Genomic DNA, 18,340 nt, shown 5'->3' with positions numbered 1-18,340 from the left:
AAAACCCAGAAGTTAAGGAGCTATGTGCACTATTTTTAACCAGTAAAGTAGAGATATCGTGTAGTAAAATAGTTTAATGTTTTATAATTAAAAATGTTTGAATTGCTAGCAAAAATGTTATTAAAATTTGGTTTGTATTGTCCCCCGGCTGTCTTGCTCCTCTTAGCATATGATATGAGCATATGTCTGCTATTACTGAAAAAACAAATAGCCACAGCAGAAACAGAATAAAATGCGCCATTCACCAAATACTTCCTAATATCATTTTGCTAGCTATATCAAAATATTTTCATTTACAATACCCCTTGCTAACATATTTTCATGATTCTCGCCTCTTTTTATGAATGGAATATGCCAAAATTAGTATTCCATATATATATAATTATTCAAATCAAATATTATGCATTATTTTTAACATGCTCGTTAAATTCATCATTAGCATTACTATACATATTACTAGTACGGATAAATTGGGATAATAATTATGAATAATTCATTAATTTATGAAATAATATTTTATAAAAACTGAATAATATACATTATTAACAATTTATATCTACACTATTACCAACTTCAAACTAGAATAACATAAAATTATTAGAATTAAGGAATATCTGCGAACACATTTTGATACTCATATATAACTGGCTTAATACCCGTCCGCTTCACTAGGTTTAAAAGTAAAGATAGGTAAAGACCACTACGTTATAGCCTTCACCTTCCTTGCCCTCACTTATCCCCCTTCTATAACACCCCAAATAATGATGGGGATTGCTTTACACAGGTAAAATATATGTACAGTTTTCAATTTCTTTAAATGTAAAATAGTCATAATTCATTGAGTATATCAGAAAAGATGGCCATGAATTGTTTTACATTTATTATTTTTACAGAAATTGATATTTTTATTTCAAAATGATAATCATAGATGTCGCTATAAAATGCCAGATTATTGTGTTTATAGATCTCTATAAATTATAGCTTCTGTGTTATTCTGATGTATGAGCTATACTGTTGTAAAGTTTCATTCAAAACCATTCGGTAGTTTTTTCGTGAAACCGGAATAAATACTCAAACAAACAAACAAACATTCTTACTTTCTCCTTTATCATATATAGGGATGTATAAAAGTTGACAATAAATTCTTTATATCTCATCTTTATCTAATATAAAATTAATTTTATACACATTTACACATTTTCTATTTAGGACCCGTATGAAAAAAGCACCGCCAAATGCGAATTTTCTTAAACTGTTGATTAGATTCTTTTTTACATCATTTGTCCACTCATAATTTTCGTTTGTCCTCCCTGTAATTGAAACTTATAACACAATTAAAATTTTTACATCAGCACCCTCCGATTCAAACTTCATAAAATGCTGATGTAATTCGTTTGAAAATTATTTGTCCCTTCAATTTTAAGTTATGAAAAAATTCAAATTTTCTTTAGCACTCTCAAATGGGAATTTTTTGGTAGTGAAAATACCTTTCGTTAGGCAACGGTGTGTGGACGTTTGTGCAACCAAAATTTTTGTTCGCTAACCGTTCAATCTTAAATTTTGAGGAAATTAAGGTTTGATATCAGCACCTCCATATACGGATTTTTACAAAATACAGATGCCATTCGTTTGGAAACTTCTGTTTGCCAACCAGTCAAAATAAAGTTAGGACAAAAAAAATCTTTACTACTCTCATAAAAATTCACAATTCCACCACACTTTATAAAAAACGAGAATGATAAGCTTTTGAAACAATATTGGCAGGATTTTTTTAACCAGCTGAGCTGTATAAATTGAAACAAAAATTAAATGGTAACGATTTATTTCATTTAAGTTTCTTCTTTCTATTTTACGGTTTTCCTTTTGAAAACCGCCGAATGTAAAATTAATGAGACATCGTTAATTATATTTTGTATCATAACTCGAGAATCATAATTACAATATCTTTTCCAATATACTCGAAGACATAATTAAGTAAGCTGTTCATGTAAGCTGAGCACGACCCTTTTGGCTTAGTTAATTAAATATCTGGAAGACCGAGCTTTGCTCGGTATTCTTAAAAAGACACAAATTTTATCACTAATAGAAGACCGTTTTAAATGTCTCCACACAAATACCAATTTGAATGTCCCGGTAATGTATTTTATTTCATTAACTACGATATACACCAATAGATGTCAGGAAGAGTTATAATTTGCATTGTATTTCATTAACTACGATATACACCAAAAGATGTCAGGAAGAGTCATATTTTGCGATGTACGTTTCAGTTTTTCATGAAAAAATGAAACCTTGTTAGATCGACTTATCGCCCCAAAAAACCCCTACATACTCATTTTCATGAAAATCGTTGGAGCCATTTCCAAGATCGTTGATATATATATATATATATATATATATATATATATATATATATATATATATATATATATACAAGAATTGCTCGTTTAAATATATAAGATATATTTCTTTTCAAAACAAATATGCGTAGCTTAGATGCTAAACATGCGCTTCGAATACAACAGGTGCTTGCTCCAACACCCGGCAAGCATAACATTCATTATTCGTAAACATTTCAATTATTATAATTGTTTATTATTATTTTTTTGATTTTTTACTGTTAGGATTCAGGATTATTTGATGTTATTACGCAACGTTTGGTGCAAATGTAAGATCGTTATAGCTTTTATTTCAAGACAAACCGTAAGGGACAAAATATTTACGAGTGAAAGCTGCTTTTGTCTTTTCAGGATTAATTGATGTTATTACGCAACGTTTGGTGCAAATGTAAGATCGTTATAGCTTTTATTTCAAGAAAAACCGTAAGGGACAAAATATTTACGAGTGAACGAACATATTGTGCGTAGGTATACACAGACATTAATCCAAAATTGGTGTTAATACATTGCTCAGACCATGAAACTTATACATATGTTAAAAAATTCGATTTGAATTTTCGAACTCATTACAATAACATGTGGAAGTTAAAATAAATGAAATTTAAAATAGGCCTTCAAGTCAAAATCTTAACATAATATATTATTAATGCTTTTCTAAAATAACAAAACATATATCTTATTTGAATATCTAATCAAGTCAAAATCCAAAAGTTCGAACAAACTTTTGATACGAATATTTAATTGATCAAAATAAGCGAAAACTACATATATTATTATCTTCAAGCTATCAATATAATATCGGTGATGATGGCAGCTTATGTCATGGTTATAGATATCATATATACAATAAATATTCTATATATTATGTACGATGATACAAAGTATCTCAAAACAGGGTACAATACCTAATAGAAAAGGCGCTTTGAATAAGATTCATCATCACCTGACTTATATTCATCATTTGCAGATGTTTGAATGTTTTTTCTTTAAATGTAGGTTTAGTCTTACTCATTATTTGAAATTTTGCTAGAAAATTGATTATTGGAATAAATTGAACACTTTATTTTCGTTAGAAAAGATTGCAAAAGTAGAAAATTTCCGTTATTTTCCTAACTTAATTGTTAAGTACTCGATTATCAAGCAAATATTCTTAACTGGAAAAAGCTTAAAAATTGTAAGAGATGTCATTCTTAAATGATATACTCATTGAAATCTCTAGACAATTAGTACAATATACCTTTAAATTATTTCCTATATCCTCCAATCGACTTGAAAATTTAACGGGAAGCAGACAAGCTACCAATAAACAAAACCTATATGATCTCGAGTGGCTTAAAAGTGATGTTATATGATGCCGAGTGCAGAAGTTATTATGAGTTTGCCGAGCAGCGATGAGTTTGCAATTGATATAGTGATAAAATTTTCGAAGAAAAAGTCTGTATCGTTAAATAACTCAAATAAAGTTACAAAAAAAAGTGTTTAAGGTTTTCCCCTCTAAATTTTTTTATTACTTTATAGTTTTTCGAATTATTTAAGTATAAAACCAATTTATGGTTTTTATGAAAAAATTTTTTTGCATTCAAATTGCAATATTTCTAAAAATATATTTTCGAAACTGCTAGAAATTTTTGAGTATGTTGTCAGTACCTAAGTAAAGTAAATTAGAAAGCGGCTAGCATTAATTTTAGTTTGCGTGGAAAATTCAAACATACGAGCAACTTCCTTTTCAATATAACTTCGTTAATTTCTTGTGCAAATAACTTGAAATAATTTTTTATTTTCAAAATTTTTTAAATTTTTTAAAAATTGTACGAGATAATTAATTTTTCAAAATCGTCCAATTTTTCAGTAAATTTGACCTTAAATATTCCAATTACCAATACCTTGGAGAGTATGACTTTTCGAAATATACTTAAATGTTACTTTTTGCGTAGATTTCATCACTCACATTTTTTCAACCCTTAAAGCATTCAAGCATTACAACTGGAATTTTTTGGATTTTTGGTGATTTGGCGAGATAATATTTTTCATACACAAATAATCAAACGTTTGATTCTCAGAATTTAAATCGATCTATTTTCAAATTATTTGTGCCAATTGGTAATTTTTTGAAAGCTCACCGAAATTTCTAGAGACATTTTAATATTTTTAACATTTACCACTAAACGAGACATTGTAACTTTTACCACTAAAATTTCAATTATAGCTATCGATAGAAAATCTGCGTGAATCAGATATATTCAAATTCGCAATCACAAGGAATAAATTAGGTAGGTATATGGATGATAGAGTTAGATAAAATTTACAAGAGTTGAAATGTTGGAATCCGATTAAAGTCGGAATCTAGCATAATTTATCGTCTTACAGGAGTTTTATTAGTTTTGCTCGTCATTTTTGAGATATTTTGTGTATTATTGTAATACAATATCAACATATAGCACATATATCTATAGATAGATAAATATAAACAGCAAAATAAATAAGTAAACAATATGAAACAATAATAACAATAATAATAATCAAACAATCACGATAATATTTATTTAAATATATTTCATTTCATTATCATTAAATTATCATGACTTCAAAATATTATTTAATATTGTATCAAATAAATGTATATTTATATAATAACAATCATTATAATTATATGTTTGTAAAGTTAACAAAAAAACAATACCACTAAATACAAATAATCATCATTAATTGTTGTTATTAATTATTGCTATAGTTGTATTGAAATTAAACATAGCTTCCAAAAATTCACTTAAAATTAGTGGTCATAAAACTTGTTAGGTCAATTTGAACAAACGATAGAATTCGCAATTAAAATATGTATCAATACTTTAACAAAAATTTTGTTAGCTAAACCGAAAATATGGAAAAGAATATTTCAAATTTCGAATAGGCGGATCAAAATACTAAGATAAGATTTATGCGAAAAAAGACGCGAATTATATTAATTTGTAAAACTGTTATAATCAATAAACCCTAATTATCTAAATAGAATTTTTTTCGTGAATTTGATTTTAATTAGTACATTTGAAAATATTAATTCGTATATTTCAACTATATTGTTTTGAATGTAAAATATAAAACTGTTAAAATTTCCGTAAAAATTATTTATATGCGACAATTGTCTCGAAATCACAGCCTCTTCTTCATGACAAATTTCAAATTTACCATGTAGAAGCACCGGATTTTGGCAAGTGGCAATATAAAGTGCACTTTTTCTGACTTGTAAGAATTCCTTACAGAATAAGATAATCACTGATCAGTAATGATGAGTGGATAGTAATGCCTATACTTTGGCCGATGTGTCGGAATAGGTTTTTATCCACTTAGAATAAATCGATTGGATAACTAATATAAGGATTATTAATATTTTTTTAAATAAATTTTTTAAAATTATACATTCGGTCACGCTATTGGAAAGGCTACGTAAGCTTACATATACAAAAACATCTAAACTTATACAAAAATACTTGCTTTTGAAAAAATGATTGTATGGCACGGTTTGTTGTCATTTAGAACTCGATAAAACTCCACACTGTTTTAGTGCTAAATTTGAATGGATTTTCTAAAAAGGAAAAAGTACATAAAGTTATTAATATTTAAAAAAAATAATAATATTCTGTTGGTATAATCAAATAATGATGTAACGTCCAAGCCAATTTTTTAAATTTAGTACGAAAACCTATTAGAAGCCAATCAAATTTATATGCGCACAAATTTATATGCAAAAAATGTACATGCGTTTTATATAGGTCAATGGTGATAAAACATTCAGCCACAACTTTACTTTTTGTGTATGCTTCCAAATTTCCACTTTATAGATAAATCCTGGTTCTCTCATAATATTCATATAATTTTTGGTTCGAGTCTATGTAATTTTTGTTAGTAAATAAATGAAAAAAGATTAGAACAATTTTCCTACAAAAGATTCCTAATATGACAATTTCCATTTATAATACCTTCGTATAGCCGTTTACCGTTCAAAATATTTCATTTTAAAAATATGGCCATGAATTACGATAATATATGATTTAATGATAAATATGTGTCATCTAATAAATATTTAATTAACAAATACCCAGAAGACGTCAAACCATATCACAACACCAAAATCCATTTATTTGTTTCGTACTTTCATTCATGTAGGTAACAACACTGAGCTAGCTAGCTGGTAGATAGGAGGTACGTAGAATATCTAAGGGAAGATAGAAGAATATATGTGTGAATATCTGTTTCATTACGGAAACTAATAAATGGAATGCATTGTTTGGCTTAAACAATATGAGTTCTATCTTCTCAAAGGATTCTACTTAATAAATACGAATAATGTGTGTGTGAATTCTCTTATATGTGTTTGTACATCATGTATGAGTACAGAGTGTCTTGGGGGAGTAAGAGTGGGTGCCATCAATACCATAAACAAAAAAGTTCAATAATGCCTGTTAAGACCCTTTCCACATAAATGCAACTTTTTATTTAGTTGCAAACTTTATTTACCGACATCAAACAAAAAGGGAGGAGGTTATCAATGAACTTTTTTTTATGTATGTTACTTCAGAACTTTCGACTGGGTGAACCGCTTTGGATGATTCTTTATCTGTTTGATAGCTGGTGCTTCCCGTTCTTACAACGGCATCCGTGAGAAAACCATATAAGTCTTAAATTCGCATTAAGTATGCACGGCAAGGGGACGAATTACTCAATATCACGCCAACCGATCTCGATGAATCTTTAATCTAACGATAATATAATGTAGTTAAAGTTATTGTTATTTTTGGATTCAGTGTAAGCCAAGCTAATGTAGCAAACTGTTCTGTCAGAGTTGTTTCCTTGACTGACACCGACTCCAAAAATAACAATAATTTTAACTACATTATATTCTCGTAATTTTTTTACTTTTAATGCATATTAATTTATTTTGGAAAAGTTTTTCTTTTGAAGTCGGTTTCCTTTTTGTTAAAAGTTTTTTTTATTTTTTAGTATTTAAAGTAAATATATAATCACAAAAACTGACCGGTCCGTTCGTCTGTCCGCCCGTGCGTTAAAACGACAACTTAAACAACGAAAAGAAATATCAAGCTGAAATTTGTATGGTGCTCAATACGCTAAACGTTATCATAAGCAATCTTATAATATTGAATAGGGTCATACACAGAAGTATTGTGGGTATCGCCAACCAGTAGGTATCAGCCTGGCGTAGTGATATCCACAAAAAATTTCTTTTAAAAGATAAACAAGGAAGAAATCTTTTAAAAATAAACAGTTCAAAAAGAATAGGTTACCTATCCAATTCTATAAATATTTTAGCTAATTTAAAATAAATTAAATTAAAAGTTAAGAAAAACAAGTGAAAATAATTTAATTTATTTATTGTTGAAATATCCCGTATAGACAATGTTGAATTTTAGTAAAATGAAGAAGTTTAAAATACAAACACATTTGACGGCCATTTGTTCTAGTTTTGAAAACTTCGAAAAGTATTTTCTACATGCTACTGTTCTTAAAGTACTTAAAAGTACTAGTTAAAGCTACCTTCAAATTTTCATTTCTCTATCTTTTATAGTTTTGGGAAAAATGGACTCCAAATTTTTGCCCTAATTTGCCTCCATACGGGAAAATGATCATGCTCATTTTTATTTTTAAATAGAGGGAAACATTTTTTATATTTAAACGTTTGTTCTATCTTGCACGCTATAAAAATGTTTGCTAATAGCGGATAAGAAACATTTTAAGAAAATAGTTCTTTTATTTTTGCTCTAAGGACTTAGACTTCTAGAGCCTGTTATTTTATTTGGCACGAAATGCATACTGTTAAAACGCCTGCTGGGAGGCAACAATTTTCTTCTCGATATAGATTGTCTCAAATCGATCAGCACAATATTAATTAACTAATTTTTTTATTTTTGAGTTACTAAGAAAAGTTAATAAAGTATTCTCTAATATTTTAAAGGAAATTAATCAGATCCAGGTTTTTGTCATTCTGTACAAGAAATCTATTTATATACATCTAAAGGTATTTGAATAGACAGTAATATTATAAACATTAGTAAAGCATAACGTTTCGATTTCCCTCATCTCGAATGGTAGAAGTATTGTATACCAATATATGCATAGCATTTCCAACGTTATTTCTATTTGAATTTATAAATATATTATATAATTAAATGTTACTGTACTAGGCCGAATATCAGTAAACGTTTGTATCGAGTCCCGATAATCCTTCACTTAAAACTACTCAAATAAACAAATCAAGTCTTTCATGAAAGTATCGCTGTACATTGACAACTTTACATATTTTCTCTCTCATGATAGCAACATCTAGCGGCAACGGGCATATTATTAGCAGGTTATTTTTAAGAAACTGGAATACAGAAAAATTGTATAAATTATTCGGTTTATAAAAAATATGATTATTCGTTAATTGTTTATATGGAATCTGTATCGTAAATGTAAAATAAAAATGATATAAAGATGACTATTTATTAAAGTTTTTACGCTCAAAATTAATTAATTAAGAAAATAACTATCAAAAATAAATTATTTAGTTATCAATGAATAACCTACCTTATTTTAATCTATTAAAAAAAGTGCTAGTATTTTTCAATGTAAATCAATGTACAATACAGGCTTATCTAAGTCTGTGCATTGTATATTGATTTACATTACATACAAATATACAGCTATTCGCTTTTCTAGGTAAGGCTCAAAACCGGCTAGACCTATTCGAATAACAATTTTTTTTTAATGATCGTAATTATTACAGGAACGTTCAGCAACTATATTATTAAAGATTACTCAAAAGAATAGCCCGAAAATAAAATAAATCAAAATTTTAAAAGCATCTATGAACACTAGAATTTATCAAACAGAAGAATTTATCAAAAAATTATAATTAATATCTAAGTTTTTTGTTGTGGCGACTTATTATTATAATATTCATCAATTTCGATTGTTTTTTTCAGGAAACGTACAAAAATTTTTTAGGTCCAAGAAAAATTTTAACAAAATTTATGCTATTATGCCGTCTAATTGACCAAGAAATGGAAGTTTAGGTTGTGTTTAGCGGGGCCATTCATAGTATATGTATTTACGAATGGGAACTATATGCAAGCGCAGTGAGCTCCACCACGACCGAAGCCAGATCGAAAGCCACCTAATTGACCAAGAACAATTTAATTAACTAGATTTTATGGTCATAAATAAAATTTAGTTTATGAATAAGTATTTCTTTCCTATAGAAACGCCTGAATAAAAGCTCATATTCATGTTTCGTTGTAAATATTGGTTCTTTAAGAAAATAATGTTAGATTTGTGCTATAAAAATTTCTCTTAGATTTGTGCAAAAAAAATTTTGCAGTTTAAAGTAAAACTTATTATCTTTCAACGCTGCTTGGGAAACTTTGTTCCGAAATTTTTGAGTGCCATTTCTTTAGGTCCGAACGTCGCCATAGCTGATCATCCATCGATTTTTAATCACCACATCTTCTGCATTACCCCCACTGTACAAAATTCTGGAATAGTATGCTGTACTGTGGGGGTAATGCAGAATAGTGGTTGGAATAGGAATATAGTTGTTTAGGTGTTTGATCTCATTATAATCAATTTTTGACTTCAAACTTCGAGCTTCAGAAAAATTATCCTATTATACTTGTAGCTTTCACGTTTACGATCCTATTTCTTTTCTATGGATGAGTAACTAACTCTTTTCATTACAAATCCAAGAATTAAATTATTTGTTAGTTTGAGTTAACTTGAATCTTTATCAAACCGTTTCATATGTATCTATGAAAAGCTAAATAGAACTTAATCTATAAACCTAATGGTCATGTTTTCGGACTTTTATTGTAATATGTACATAAGCTTGCGATCTTGTTTATTAAAATTACATGACTTTAATACAAAATTTGTTGTTATTATTCAGAAATGGACATGTAATTAATTATACAAAGATTTGTGAAAATAGGAAAATAGATTATAATTAAATTAGGTTGGATTCATGGAATAAATGTAAAACAATGGGTGTTAGGAAAACACAGTCTAGTGTTTGGAACAAAATCAGTAATTAAAGTCAATAAGGTGTTTCTAGAAAGTAGTTTAAAAAAGAAAAGAAAAACATGGGCATTAGTTGTTGCATTCATTTACAAAAAGTACACTATAAGACGATAAGTTATCAGTTATGACTTTAGATAAAATATTGGAATGCAATTTTTTGATGCCATCTCGCTCAAAATGTAATACTGCATGATCGGAGTGTCACCAAGTACCGTTTAAAAAATTATTTTTAACTCCAAAAGTAAAATTTTTTAACCCAGATGAAATTTTTTAGATCAAAGTAAAAAAAATTATATCTTCTAAAATCTGATATTGAAAAAGGTAAAACATTCAGCTTTTGACTTGAGTACTTAACTTGCTATTTCATTGTTGTTCTCGATCTCAAAATTTGTGTTTTTACAGATACGTTCTATTGGCGTGAGAGCCTCTTTTTGGTTATTTATAAGAAACTTGAATATTGAACAAGAATAGAAAATAATCAACTGTAGAAAATAAATCTAACGATAATTGATAACCTAATAGTTTTTGGTACTATATTCCTTATCGCACGTGGTCGTTTTGATTTGTTTGCTGATTGAGAGGTAAAACCAAAAAAAGTGTAACAAAAAAACGACCATTTTGACCTAAGTCACCTAGCAAACTAAAATTTTTCCATCGATTTTGTTTGCTATAAATTTTAAGAATGTGCAAAAATCTTTTAATAATTTGTCAATCTATATTTTTTGTCAAAATTTTATGTGTTTTCATTTAATAAAAGTGAGTTATCACAAGTTAAAGGTAATAGAGATATTTTAATGTAAGTGAAAGATAATATCATGTTATGTCATAGAGCAAGAGCCCACCGTAAAATAGCCAGCCGATAAGCAGACTGGATGAAATATATTTTTTCCTATATAATTAACTGTAGGCATTACAGAAATCATTTAGTGCCAGGCGTGGCGCGGTTATTTTTATCTTCAAAATTTTTGAAAATGGAATTTTCTTATGTACTAACTATACCTACAGCCTAACACCTTCAAATTAATGGCAAACTCTTCTATTTATCATTATCAAAAAAGATTTTATCAAGTGCCTCGGTTTACCAGGTATTTACGAGTTGGCACGGATCGTTCAATTATCTTTTCTGCGCGTACTAACTATACCTACTCGTTAACACCTTCCAATTAACGCCAAATTATTCCTTAAATATTAATATAGTAAAAAAAAATCAAGTGCCAGGTATATATAAGGATTTAATGCCTGGCACGACACTTTATATTTTGTTATTCCCTATGCTATTATATATAAAACCTATTGGATTTATTTTATCATAATAATCTTATTAATCACTTTCATTCATTCTGAAGTAAAATTTTGTTAATTTTAAAGTATGAAATCATTTTATATATTTGTCATTTAGATTTAAAATGCCATTTGTACATTACTGAATGGAATGAATATGTGAATGCTACGACTATGGTTCTGCTAAACACCTGGAACGCTCCTTTTCCCAGGTACGCTGCATTCAAGTAATTTTTGGGACCTCCTGTTGCTCATTGTCATAGATGGGTCTATGCTTCATCTATGTAGATGAGAGAGATCTCATAATATTGAATAAAGATAGATAGAGATGCCGTTTGGGACCGATGCTAGCGTCCTACGTGTCAGTTTGAAGGCTAGCCCTGCAACAGTACACACGCATATTTTTCGAGCACGTGCTATTTTTGGAGTATTTTTGTAATTTCTTTGTGAAAAAATAATTCAAATTAACAAACATGACGAAGTGTTTTTTGTGTGGAAGTGGTGATAATTTGATACCCTTTGATGAGGCACATTTTGAGAAAGCTAGACGTATGTTTATGTTTCGAAAACTTAAAAATCATAAATATTGTGATCTTGATTTTCCTGCGACGATGGAAAATGCTGCTTATCACTCCGCTTGTTACGGAAAATTTGTTGTCCTCAAAGCTAAATATAAAGAAGATTATAATATGATGCTACAGCGTAATGCCGTAAGTATAATTACCCGCAATAATATCATTCTTTATTATTTTTCTCATTTCTAAATGTTGGATATCACTGCAGCAAAAAATTTTGCGAACCATTTATGTCACGTCTATGTGGCAAAACGCGACAGAGTCTAACTGCATCCGATTATCACCAGAACAATGTGGTTGGATTATAAATGATAATACATTCGAACCTCTTTGGTTTGAAGGTGATCCAACACCTCTAACAGTTGAGGACATTGTTTTGGTGGAGTTAGATGAAGTTGAAAATGAAGAATTTCAGATTGATATCGATAATTGTAATTTTGACGAGAATGACGATGATGATGCTAACCACTATGAAAATATTAATTATGATGATGATCTGAATAATGTTGATGAGGAAAATGATGATGATGACGATGATGACAACGATGTAAGCGATCACGATGAATAAATGTAAAGAGTGTAAAGAATGCATAGTAATGTATAAGATATAATGTAATGTAGGTGTTCTCTATTAGTATTGTAATTAAATCATAATTTCAACAAATTTTCAATAAATAAAAAAATATTATTATAAAAATATGTTGTATTTGTTATTTCTCGTAAAACTATAGATCTCAGCAAACGTAGAGCTCTGGGAAGGTGATTTTACAGAGCTGAAGCAGTTACAAAAAAAGGTAATTATATTAATATCATATAATTGGAGTGTAAAGATGTGATTTGTATTGTGCTGAACAGAATTCTGTACCTCAGAATGAATGAAAGTGATTAATAAGATTATTATGATAAAATAAATCCAATAGGTTTTATATATAATAGCATAGGGAATAACAAAATATAAAGTGTCGTGCCAGGCATTAAATCCTTATATATACCTGGCACTTGATTTTTTTTTACTATATTAATATTTAAGGAATAATTTGGCGTTAATTGGAAGGTGTTAACGAGTAGGTATAGTTAGTACGCGCGGAAAAGATAATTGAACGATCCGTGCCAACTCGTAAATACCTGGTAAACCGAGGCACTTGATAAAATCTTTTTTGATAATGATAAATAGAAGAGTTTGCCATTAATTTGAAGGTGTTAGGCTGTAGGTATAGTTAGTACATAAGAAAATTCCATTTTCAAAAATTTTGAAGATAAAAATAACCGCGCCACGCCTGGCACTAAATGATTTCTGTAATGCCTACAGTTAATTATATAGGAAAAAATATATTTCATCCAGTCTGCTTATCGGCTAGCTATTTTACGGTGGGCTCTTGGACTATCATAATAAATATCCTGATAAAACCAGTACGCACATTATACTGAGTTGACCACTGAAGTATGTCTAAAACTGATATTACAATTAACTCATACAGTAAAAAGTAAAAGTAGACATAAAATTATCTTCTTTATTGATGTCGGACCTCTTTGGTCACTACATCTAGTGGCTTAAAATCAAACTAGATTTATTGTGCAGTTTTAAGGAACAAATATCAAGAATAAATGGAATAATAGCTCTTTTCTTGTATTAAAACTTGTATTATATTATTAATTATCAATTGTTAGTTACATTTTTTCCACGAATACATTATCAAAATCAACATTTAATACAAAAACTTGCTTTTTAAAGGACAAATATTTTATGAATGTTTGAATTTTTTACATTATTATCACAGCCATTCTTAATTGCGCTTGTTCCAGGTATTCATGTCTTAGTTTTAAAAAATATTTCCACCATCTTGGACTAAAAGTGTTCTTTCAGGAAACACTCTTGTTGATTTCTCTTTTAACATTTTTGGCAGTACAAGAAAAAAACCTAGCTATTCTCCTTTTCGAAAAAATAAATCATTTTTTAATATACTTTTTTTTAAATAATGCTGAAAAACATTTAATGTTAGAAAGTTGTATCCCCTTAGCAATACGACAAATCTAGCCGCGACATGCTTGCATTTTTCACGTAAACCCGTTTTACATGAACATTTCATTTTTTGTCATTGATCCATTCATTAATTTCATTGGGTCGATCTTTTAAGTTAACACTTTGAAAATACAGTGTTTTGCAAATAACATTACTATTTTCATTATTTGTATCACATTATATAAAAAATCAAGCTGCAATTTCATTTAGATCAAACATAAGTTAAGTAAAAAATAAATGTTAACAAACTGTCACAAGCTTGCTTGTACACAATACGTACCTAGCCATTTTTTTAAGCCATGCCTTAAGGTCACTTATCAATAGAATAAAACAAATATTTGACTTCTAAAAGTAGAGTTCTATCAAAACTAAGTGGCACTGAACAAGAGAGAGTATAGATACGAGTGCACATACATATACATCATACACTCTCTCTTGCCCGGTGACACTTAGTTTTGATAGAAGTCTAATACCTTAAATATTTAGAAAAAAATTATGTAATTTAACAGTAAGGGCTACATTTATAATGCTCCAAGGTAGGAAAGGAACATTGTTCTTACCGGGTGTCCAAGATATCTCTCGTTATTTTTTTATTTTCATATTGCAAGAATATTTATGATAATGGTTTAACGATTATGTTTAATGTCAACAAAAAAAAATGTTTTAACAATTCCAGTGTATTAAACCCAGGATTTCTTGCAAAGAAGGCGCGTGTTTAGCTTTTATACATCGTTATTACAATTTAATATTTACTATTTTAGGAAAATTATTTTCATCTGTATTATCTCCCAAAGGATACATTAAATATATTTTTTTCTTCATATATTCTTAGAAGGTTCTCGCATAAACGGCTTGTTAATTTTTTGGAATTTATATTTTTCACAGTTTTAATAAAACACTCTAAACCTATTACTAGTTATGGTTAAATTCATCTCATAAGAATGATATTAACACTAACTGTTTACGTGTTGTTTTGAATTTATAAAATATTAGAAACAGTACCACCCAGTTTGAAATTTGTATTTTTCGTAGTATTTTAATAAATTCTTAGACAAAACATTAAAAAAAGGTAAAAACAATTAACAAATCAAATAAAGAGCAAACATATACTGTGCAAAAAATACATCAACAAGAATAGGTATAAATTGTATTTGTGTCCGCCTTTTTGATGTTTATTAAAAAATTAAATGTTTTACATAAACAAAACACTATGTTTGACAACAGTGATATTTGTCACAAAAATAAACAACAACAACACCAACAAATGAAAAAATACACAGAATAGAATTTTTAGTTACTGCACAAAGCATGACAAACAGCTAATAATAATATTCGTAAAATGGTCAATGCTATACAGGATGAGGTAGAGAAGTGTGCGATTTTAAAAGCCTACAAAATAAAAATCTGTTCATTTTTCCAAATATTTATTTTACAACAATTTTAAAAAGTAATAACAAAAAAATCCCAAAGTAGTAGAGCTTCCTTACTTAGGCCATTTTTTCCCTTATTGGATGTTCATTATTATTTAAAGTTTTGTATGAAATAGTAGTTTTAGGAATTTTCTGACCAATCAACGCTCTAGCTCCATTTGGGGGAGCTGAAGAGGTGTTCCAACCTTTAAGAAACAACTAAGAAAATTTAATATTATTCGAATCTATGAAGTGAACAATCCCGCAAGGCACCTTCTCGGCACTATCTGTTTATTTTATAGCACCTATATTTCACTTGTCAAATGGAAACCCCTACAAACCAAATTTCAGCCTATTTGAACTTTAGAAGAGCTGGAGGAACCCAAAAGTAGCATGAAATTAAATCAAAGGAGAGGCGTGCATTTGACCTACATATTGTTAGTTCTGTTCTTTTAGTGCTTCCTCACTTCAAATGTTGGTGGTCAGTTTTTGATTCGTACAGTCCCTCTGTCTCTCTTTCTCTCTCTCACCCCATATCTCTCCCTCTCTCTGTCCTGATAATCCTTTTTCAGGTAAACTCCGGAGTAAAAGTTGCAAGCTGTGAAATCAGACTTATTTATAGCTTACTCAATTAACTTTGTTTAATAAAAGATACAATTTTCTACATTAAACTTATTATTTTCATTTAAGGGGGATACTTATCTGAATTTGTCAACATTTGCTTTTTCAAACTGCTGTTTTTTTTGTTGTATACTTTTTAAGCATGTATACGATATTTATTTACATAAAAGTATCTCGATTATAATTGACTTTAATATGATACAGCGTAAATTGAATATTGACAAATATCTTGTCTATTAATCTTTATTAAACTGTATTTATCTCTGTATCTTTATAACGAATTTAAAAAAAAAAACATTTTTTCAACATATTCTACACATGTTAAGGAATCAATTTATGAAATTACACAAAAATCGATTTTTTTCTACATATCACACGGGGTGGGGGTGTAGGCTTTACGGTTTAATAATTGGAATCAAATTTGAAAAATTGATAGTGTTTTGCTTTTCAAAATCACACCCTTCTCTATCCCATCCTGTAGTCTCTTTTGTCACCTACCGCAAAGTAGTAAACGTGACCGAATTAAATTATGTATTACACAAATGTAAATAAATTAGACCTGTACCATAATATGTTTACGAATACGAGATGATAATCTATACAATAAATAGCCTTATTAGTGAATTGCATTATTCATAACTATCAGTTACCCAATCGCTTCGCTGAGAAATTTAAAATTTAAAAACAAAGATTACCGTGTTATTGGCTTTCGAGAGATTAGTACACCTCCTTCATTCATATACCATGCATATACCATCACAACTATAGAATAAACTATCTGGGAGCCAAATTTCAACCGAATCCGTTCATCGCCTTTTACGTCATTGAGTAGTAAACATACAGATAAACTTTCACATTTATTATACTTGTAGGATACCATTTTTTAATTTGTAGTTGATTAAAGCACAACCAAACAGAATTTTTCCAATATAGAAGAACCTGAATGGAATATTTGAATAACAATATTAGTCGATAGCTTTAATTATTTATGATAAAAAACCAACAAAAAATTTTTCCAGTATCTCGTGTCTCAAAGAAAATTATTTTGGTACTATGTTATATATTTACTGATGAACTATGCATTATGGTAGCAATAGAGGTGTTAGTTATTATTTTGCTTTAGGTGAAGAAATTTTACCTCAAGCAAAGGATAGTGCAATCAGTTTTTGAAAATCTTTAGAAATACGCCAAATATAACCGCTAAAATTCTTAATAAATAGTTCCTTCTACGAATCAACATAGAGACATCATATAAAATTCCGTTTTTGAACAATAATAGTTCGAGACGGAATATAATCTTGGGCTTAGAAAGACTCACGAAAACTTCAAAAACAGAAGTATTTGGTATCGATTTATCTCTTCTTATGATAAACGGGTTAATACTTCGATAATGTAAGAAAAAATCTCCTATAAAGATACATAAGATTAACGAACAAAATAACGAATGTCATGGAAGTATGGTTAGTGGTTACAGTTTCTGTGTATAATATTGATTAGGAAAACGACGACCTCCTGAAGGTTTTGGATGTGGAACATGAGGTTCAGAGGTGCAAAAGTGAAAAATTTGAGAAAAAACTTGAAAAACGAGAGCGAAGAAATAAGAGAAGCATGGATGAACTTTCTCGCGGTGAGAATAACTAGCTCTCACAAGTTGTTCAAGGTATGTATATTTATATCACAAATTCCATATATGCACGATTTTTCATGCGACGCGATATCAAAGAAATAGCACTGAAAGTGGCATGTAAATTTTCTTAATGCAATAGGCCCTTAGATGTCGCTACATTTACAGAATGAATGTACACAACATTGCATCAATGTTACCTTGACAATCTTTCACTAATTTTTGGAAGATTTCCAGTTGATTACCACCTGTATTCCTCTATTTATGTTCATATTCGCATATGCATACTGAACAATTATGCTGGTATTTACTACGAGGAGACCGTAGAGGAGATATGTGAACGA

The 18,340-nt window shown here is 29.0% G+C and overlaps 1 protein-coding gene across 1 annotated transcript in view; it reads left to right on the top strand.

The window, feature by feature from the left end:
- LOC123303108 overlaps window positions 1-12,890 on the top strand; it is a 386,779-nt gene extending 373,889 nt beyond the window's left edge. Inside the window, exon 7 of the mRNA XM_044886253.1 lies at window positions 12,664-12,890. Within this exon, the coding sequence (XP_044742188.1) occupies window positions 12,664-12,890 (227 nt within the window). The remainder of the gene's footprint in view (window positions 1-12,663) is intronic.
- The last annotated feature ends 5,450 nt before the right edge of the window (window positions 12,891-18,340 follow it).

This window comes from Chrysoperla carnea, chromosome 1 (assembly GCF_905475395.1).
Source record: "Chrysoperla carnea chromosome 1, inChrCarn1.1, whole genome shotgun sequence".
Classification (NCBI taxonomy): Eukaryota; Metazoa; Arthropoda; class Insecta; order Neuroptera; family Chrysopidae; genus Chrysoperla; species Chrysoperla carnea.
The sequence above is the reverse complement of the archived record's forward strand: the minus strand, read 5'-3'. Positions and strand labels throughout refer to the sequence as shown.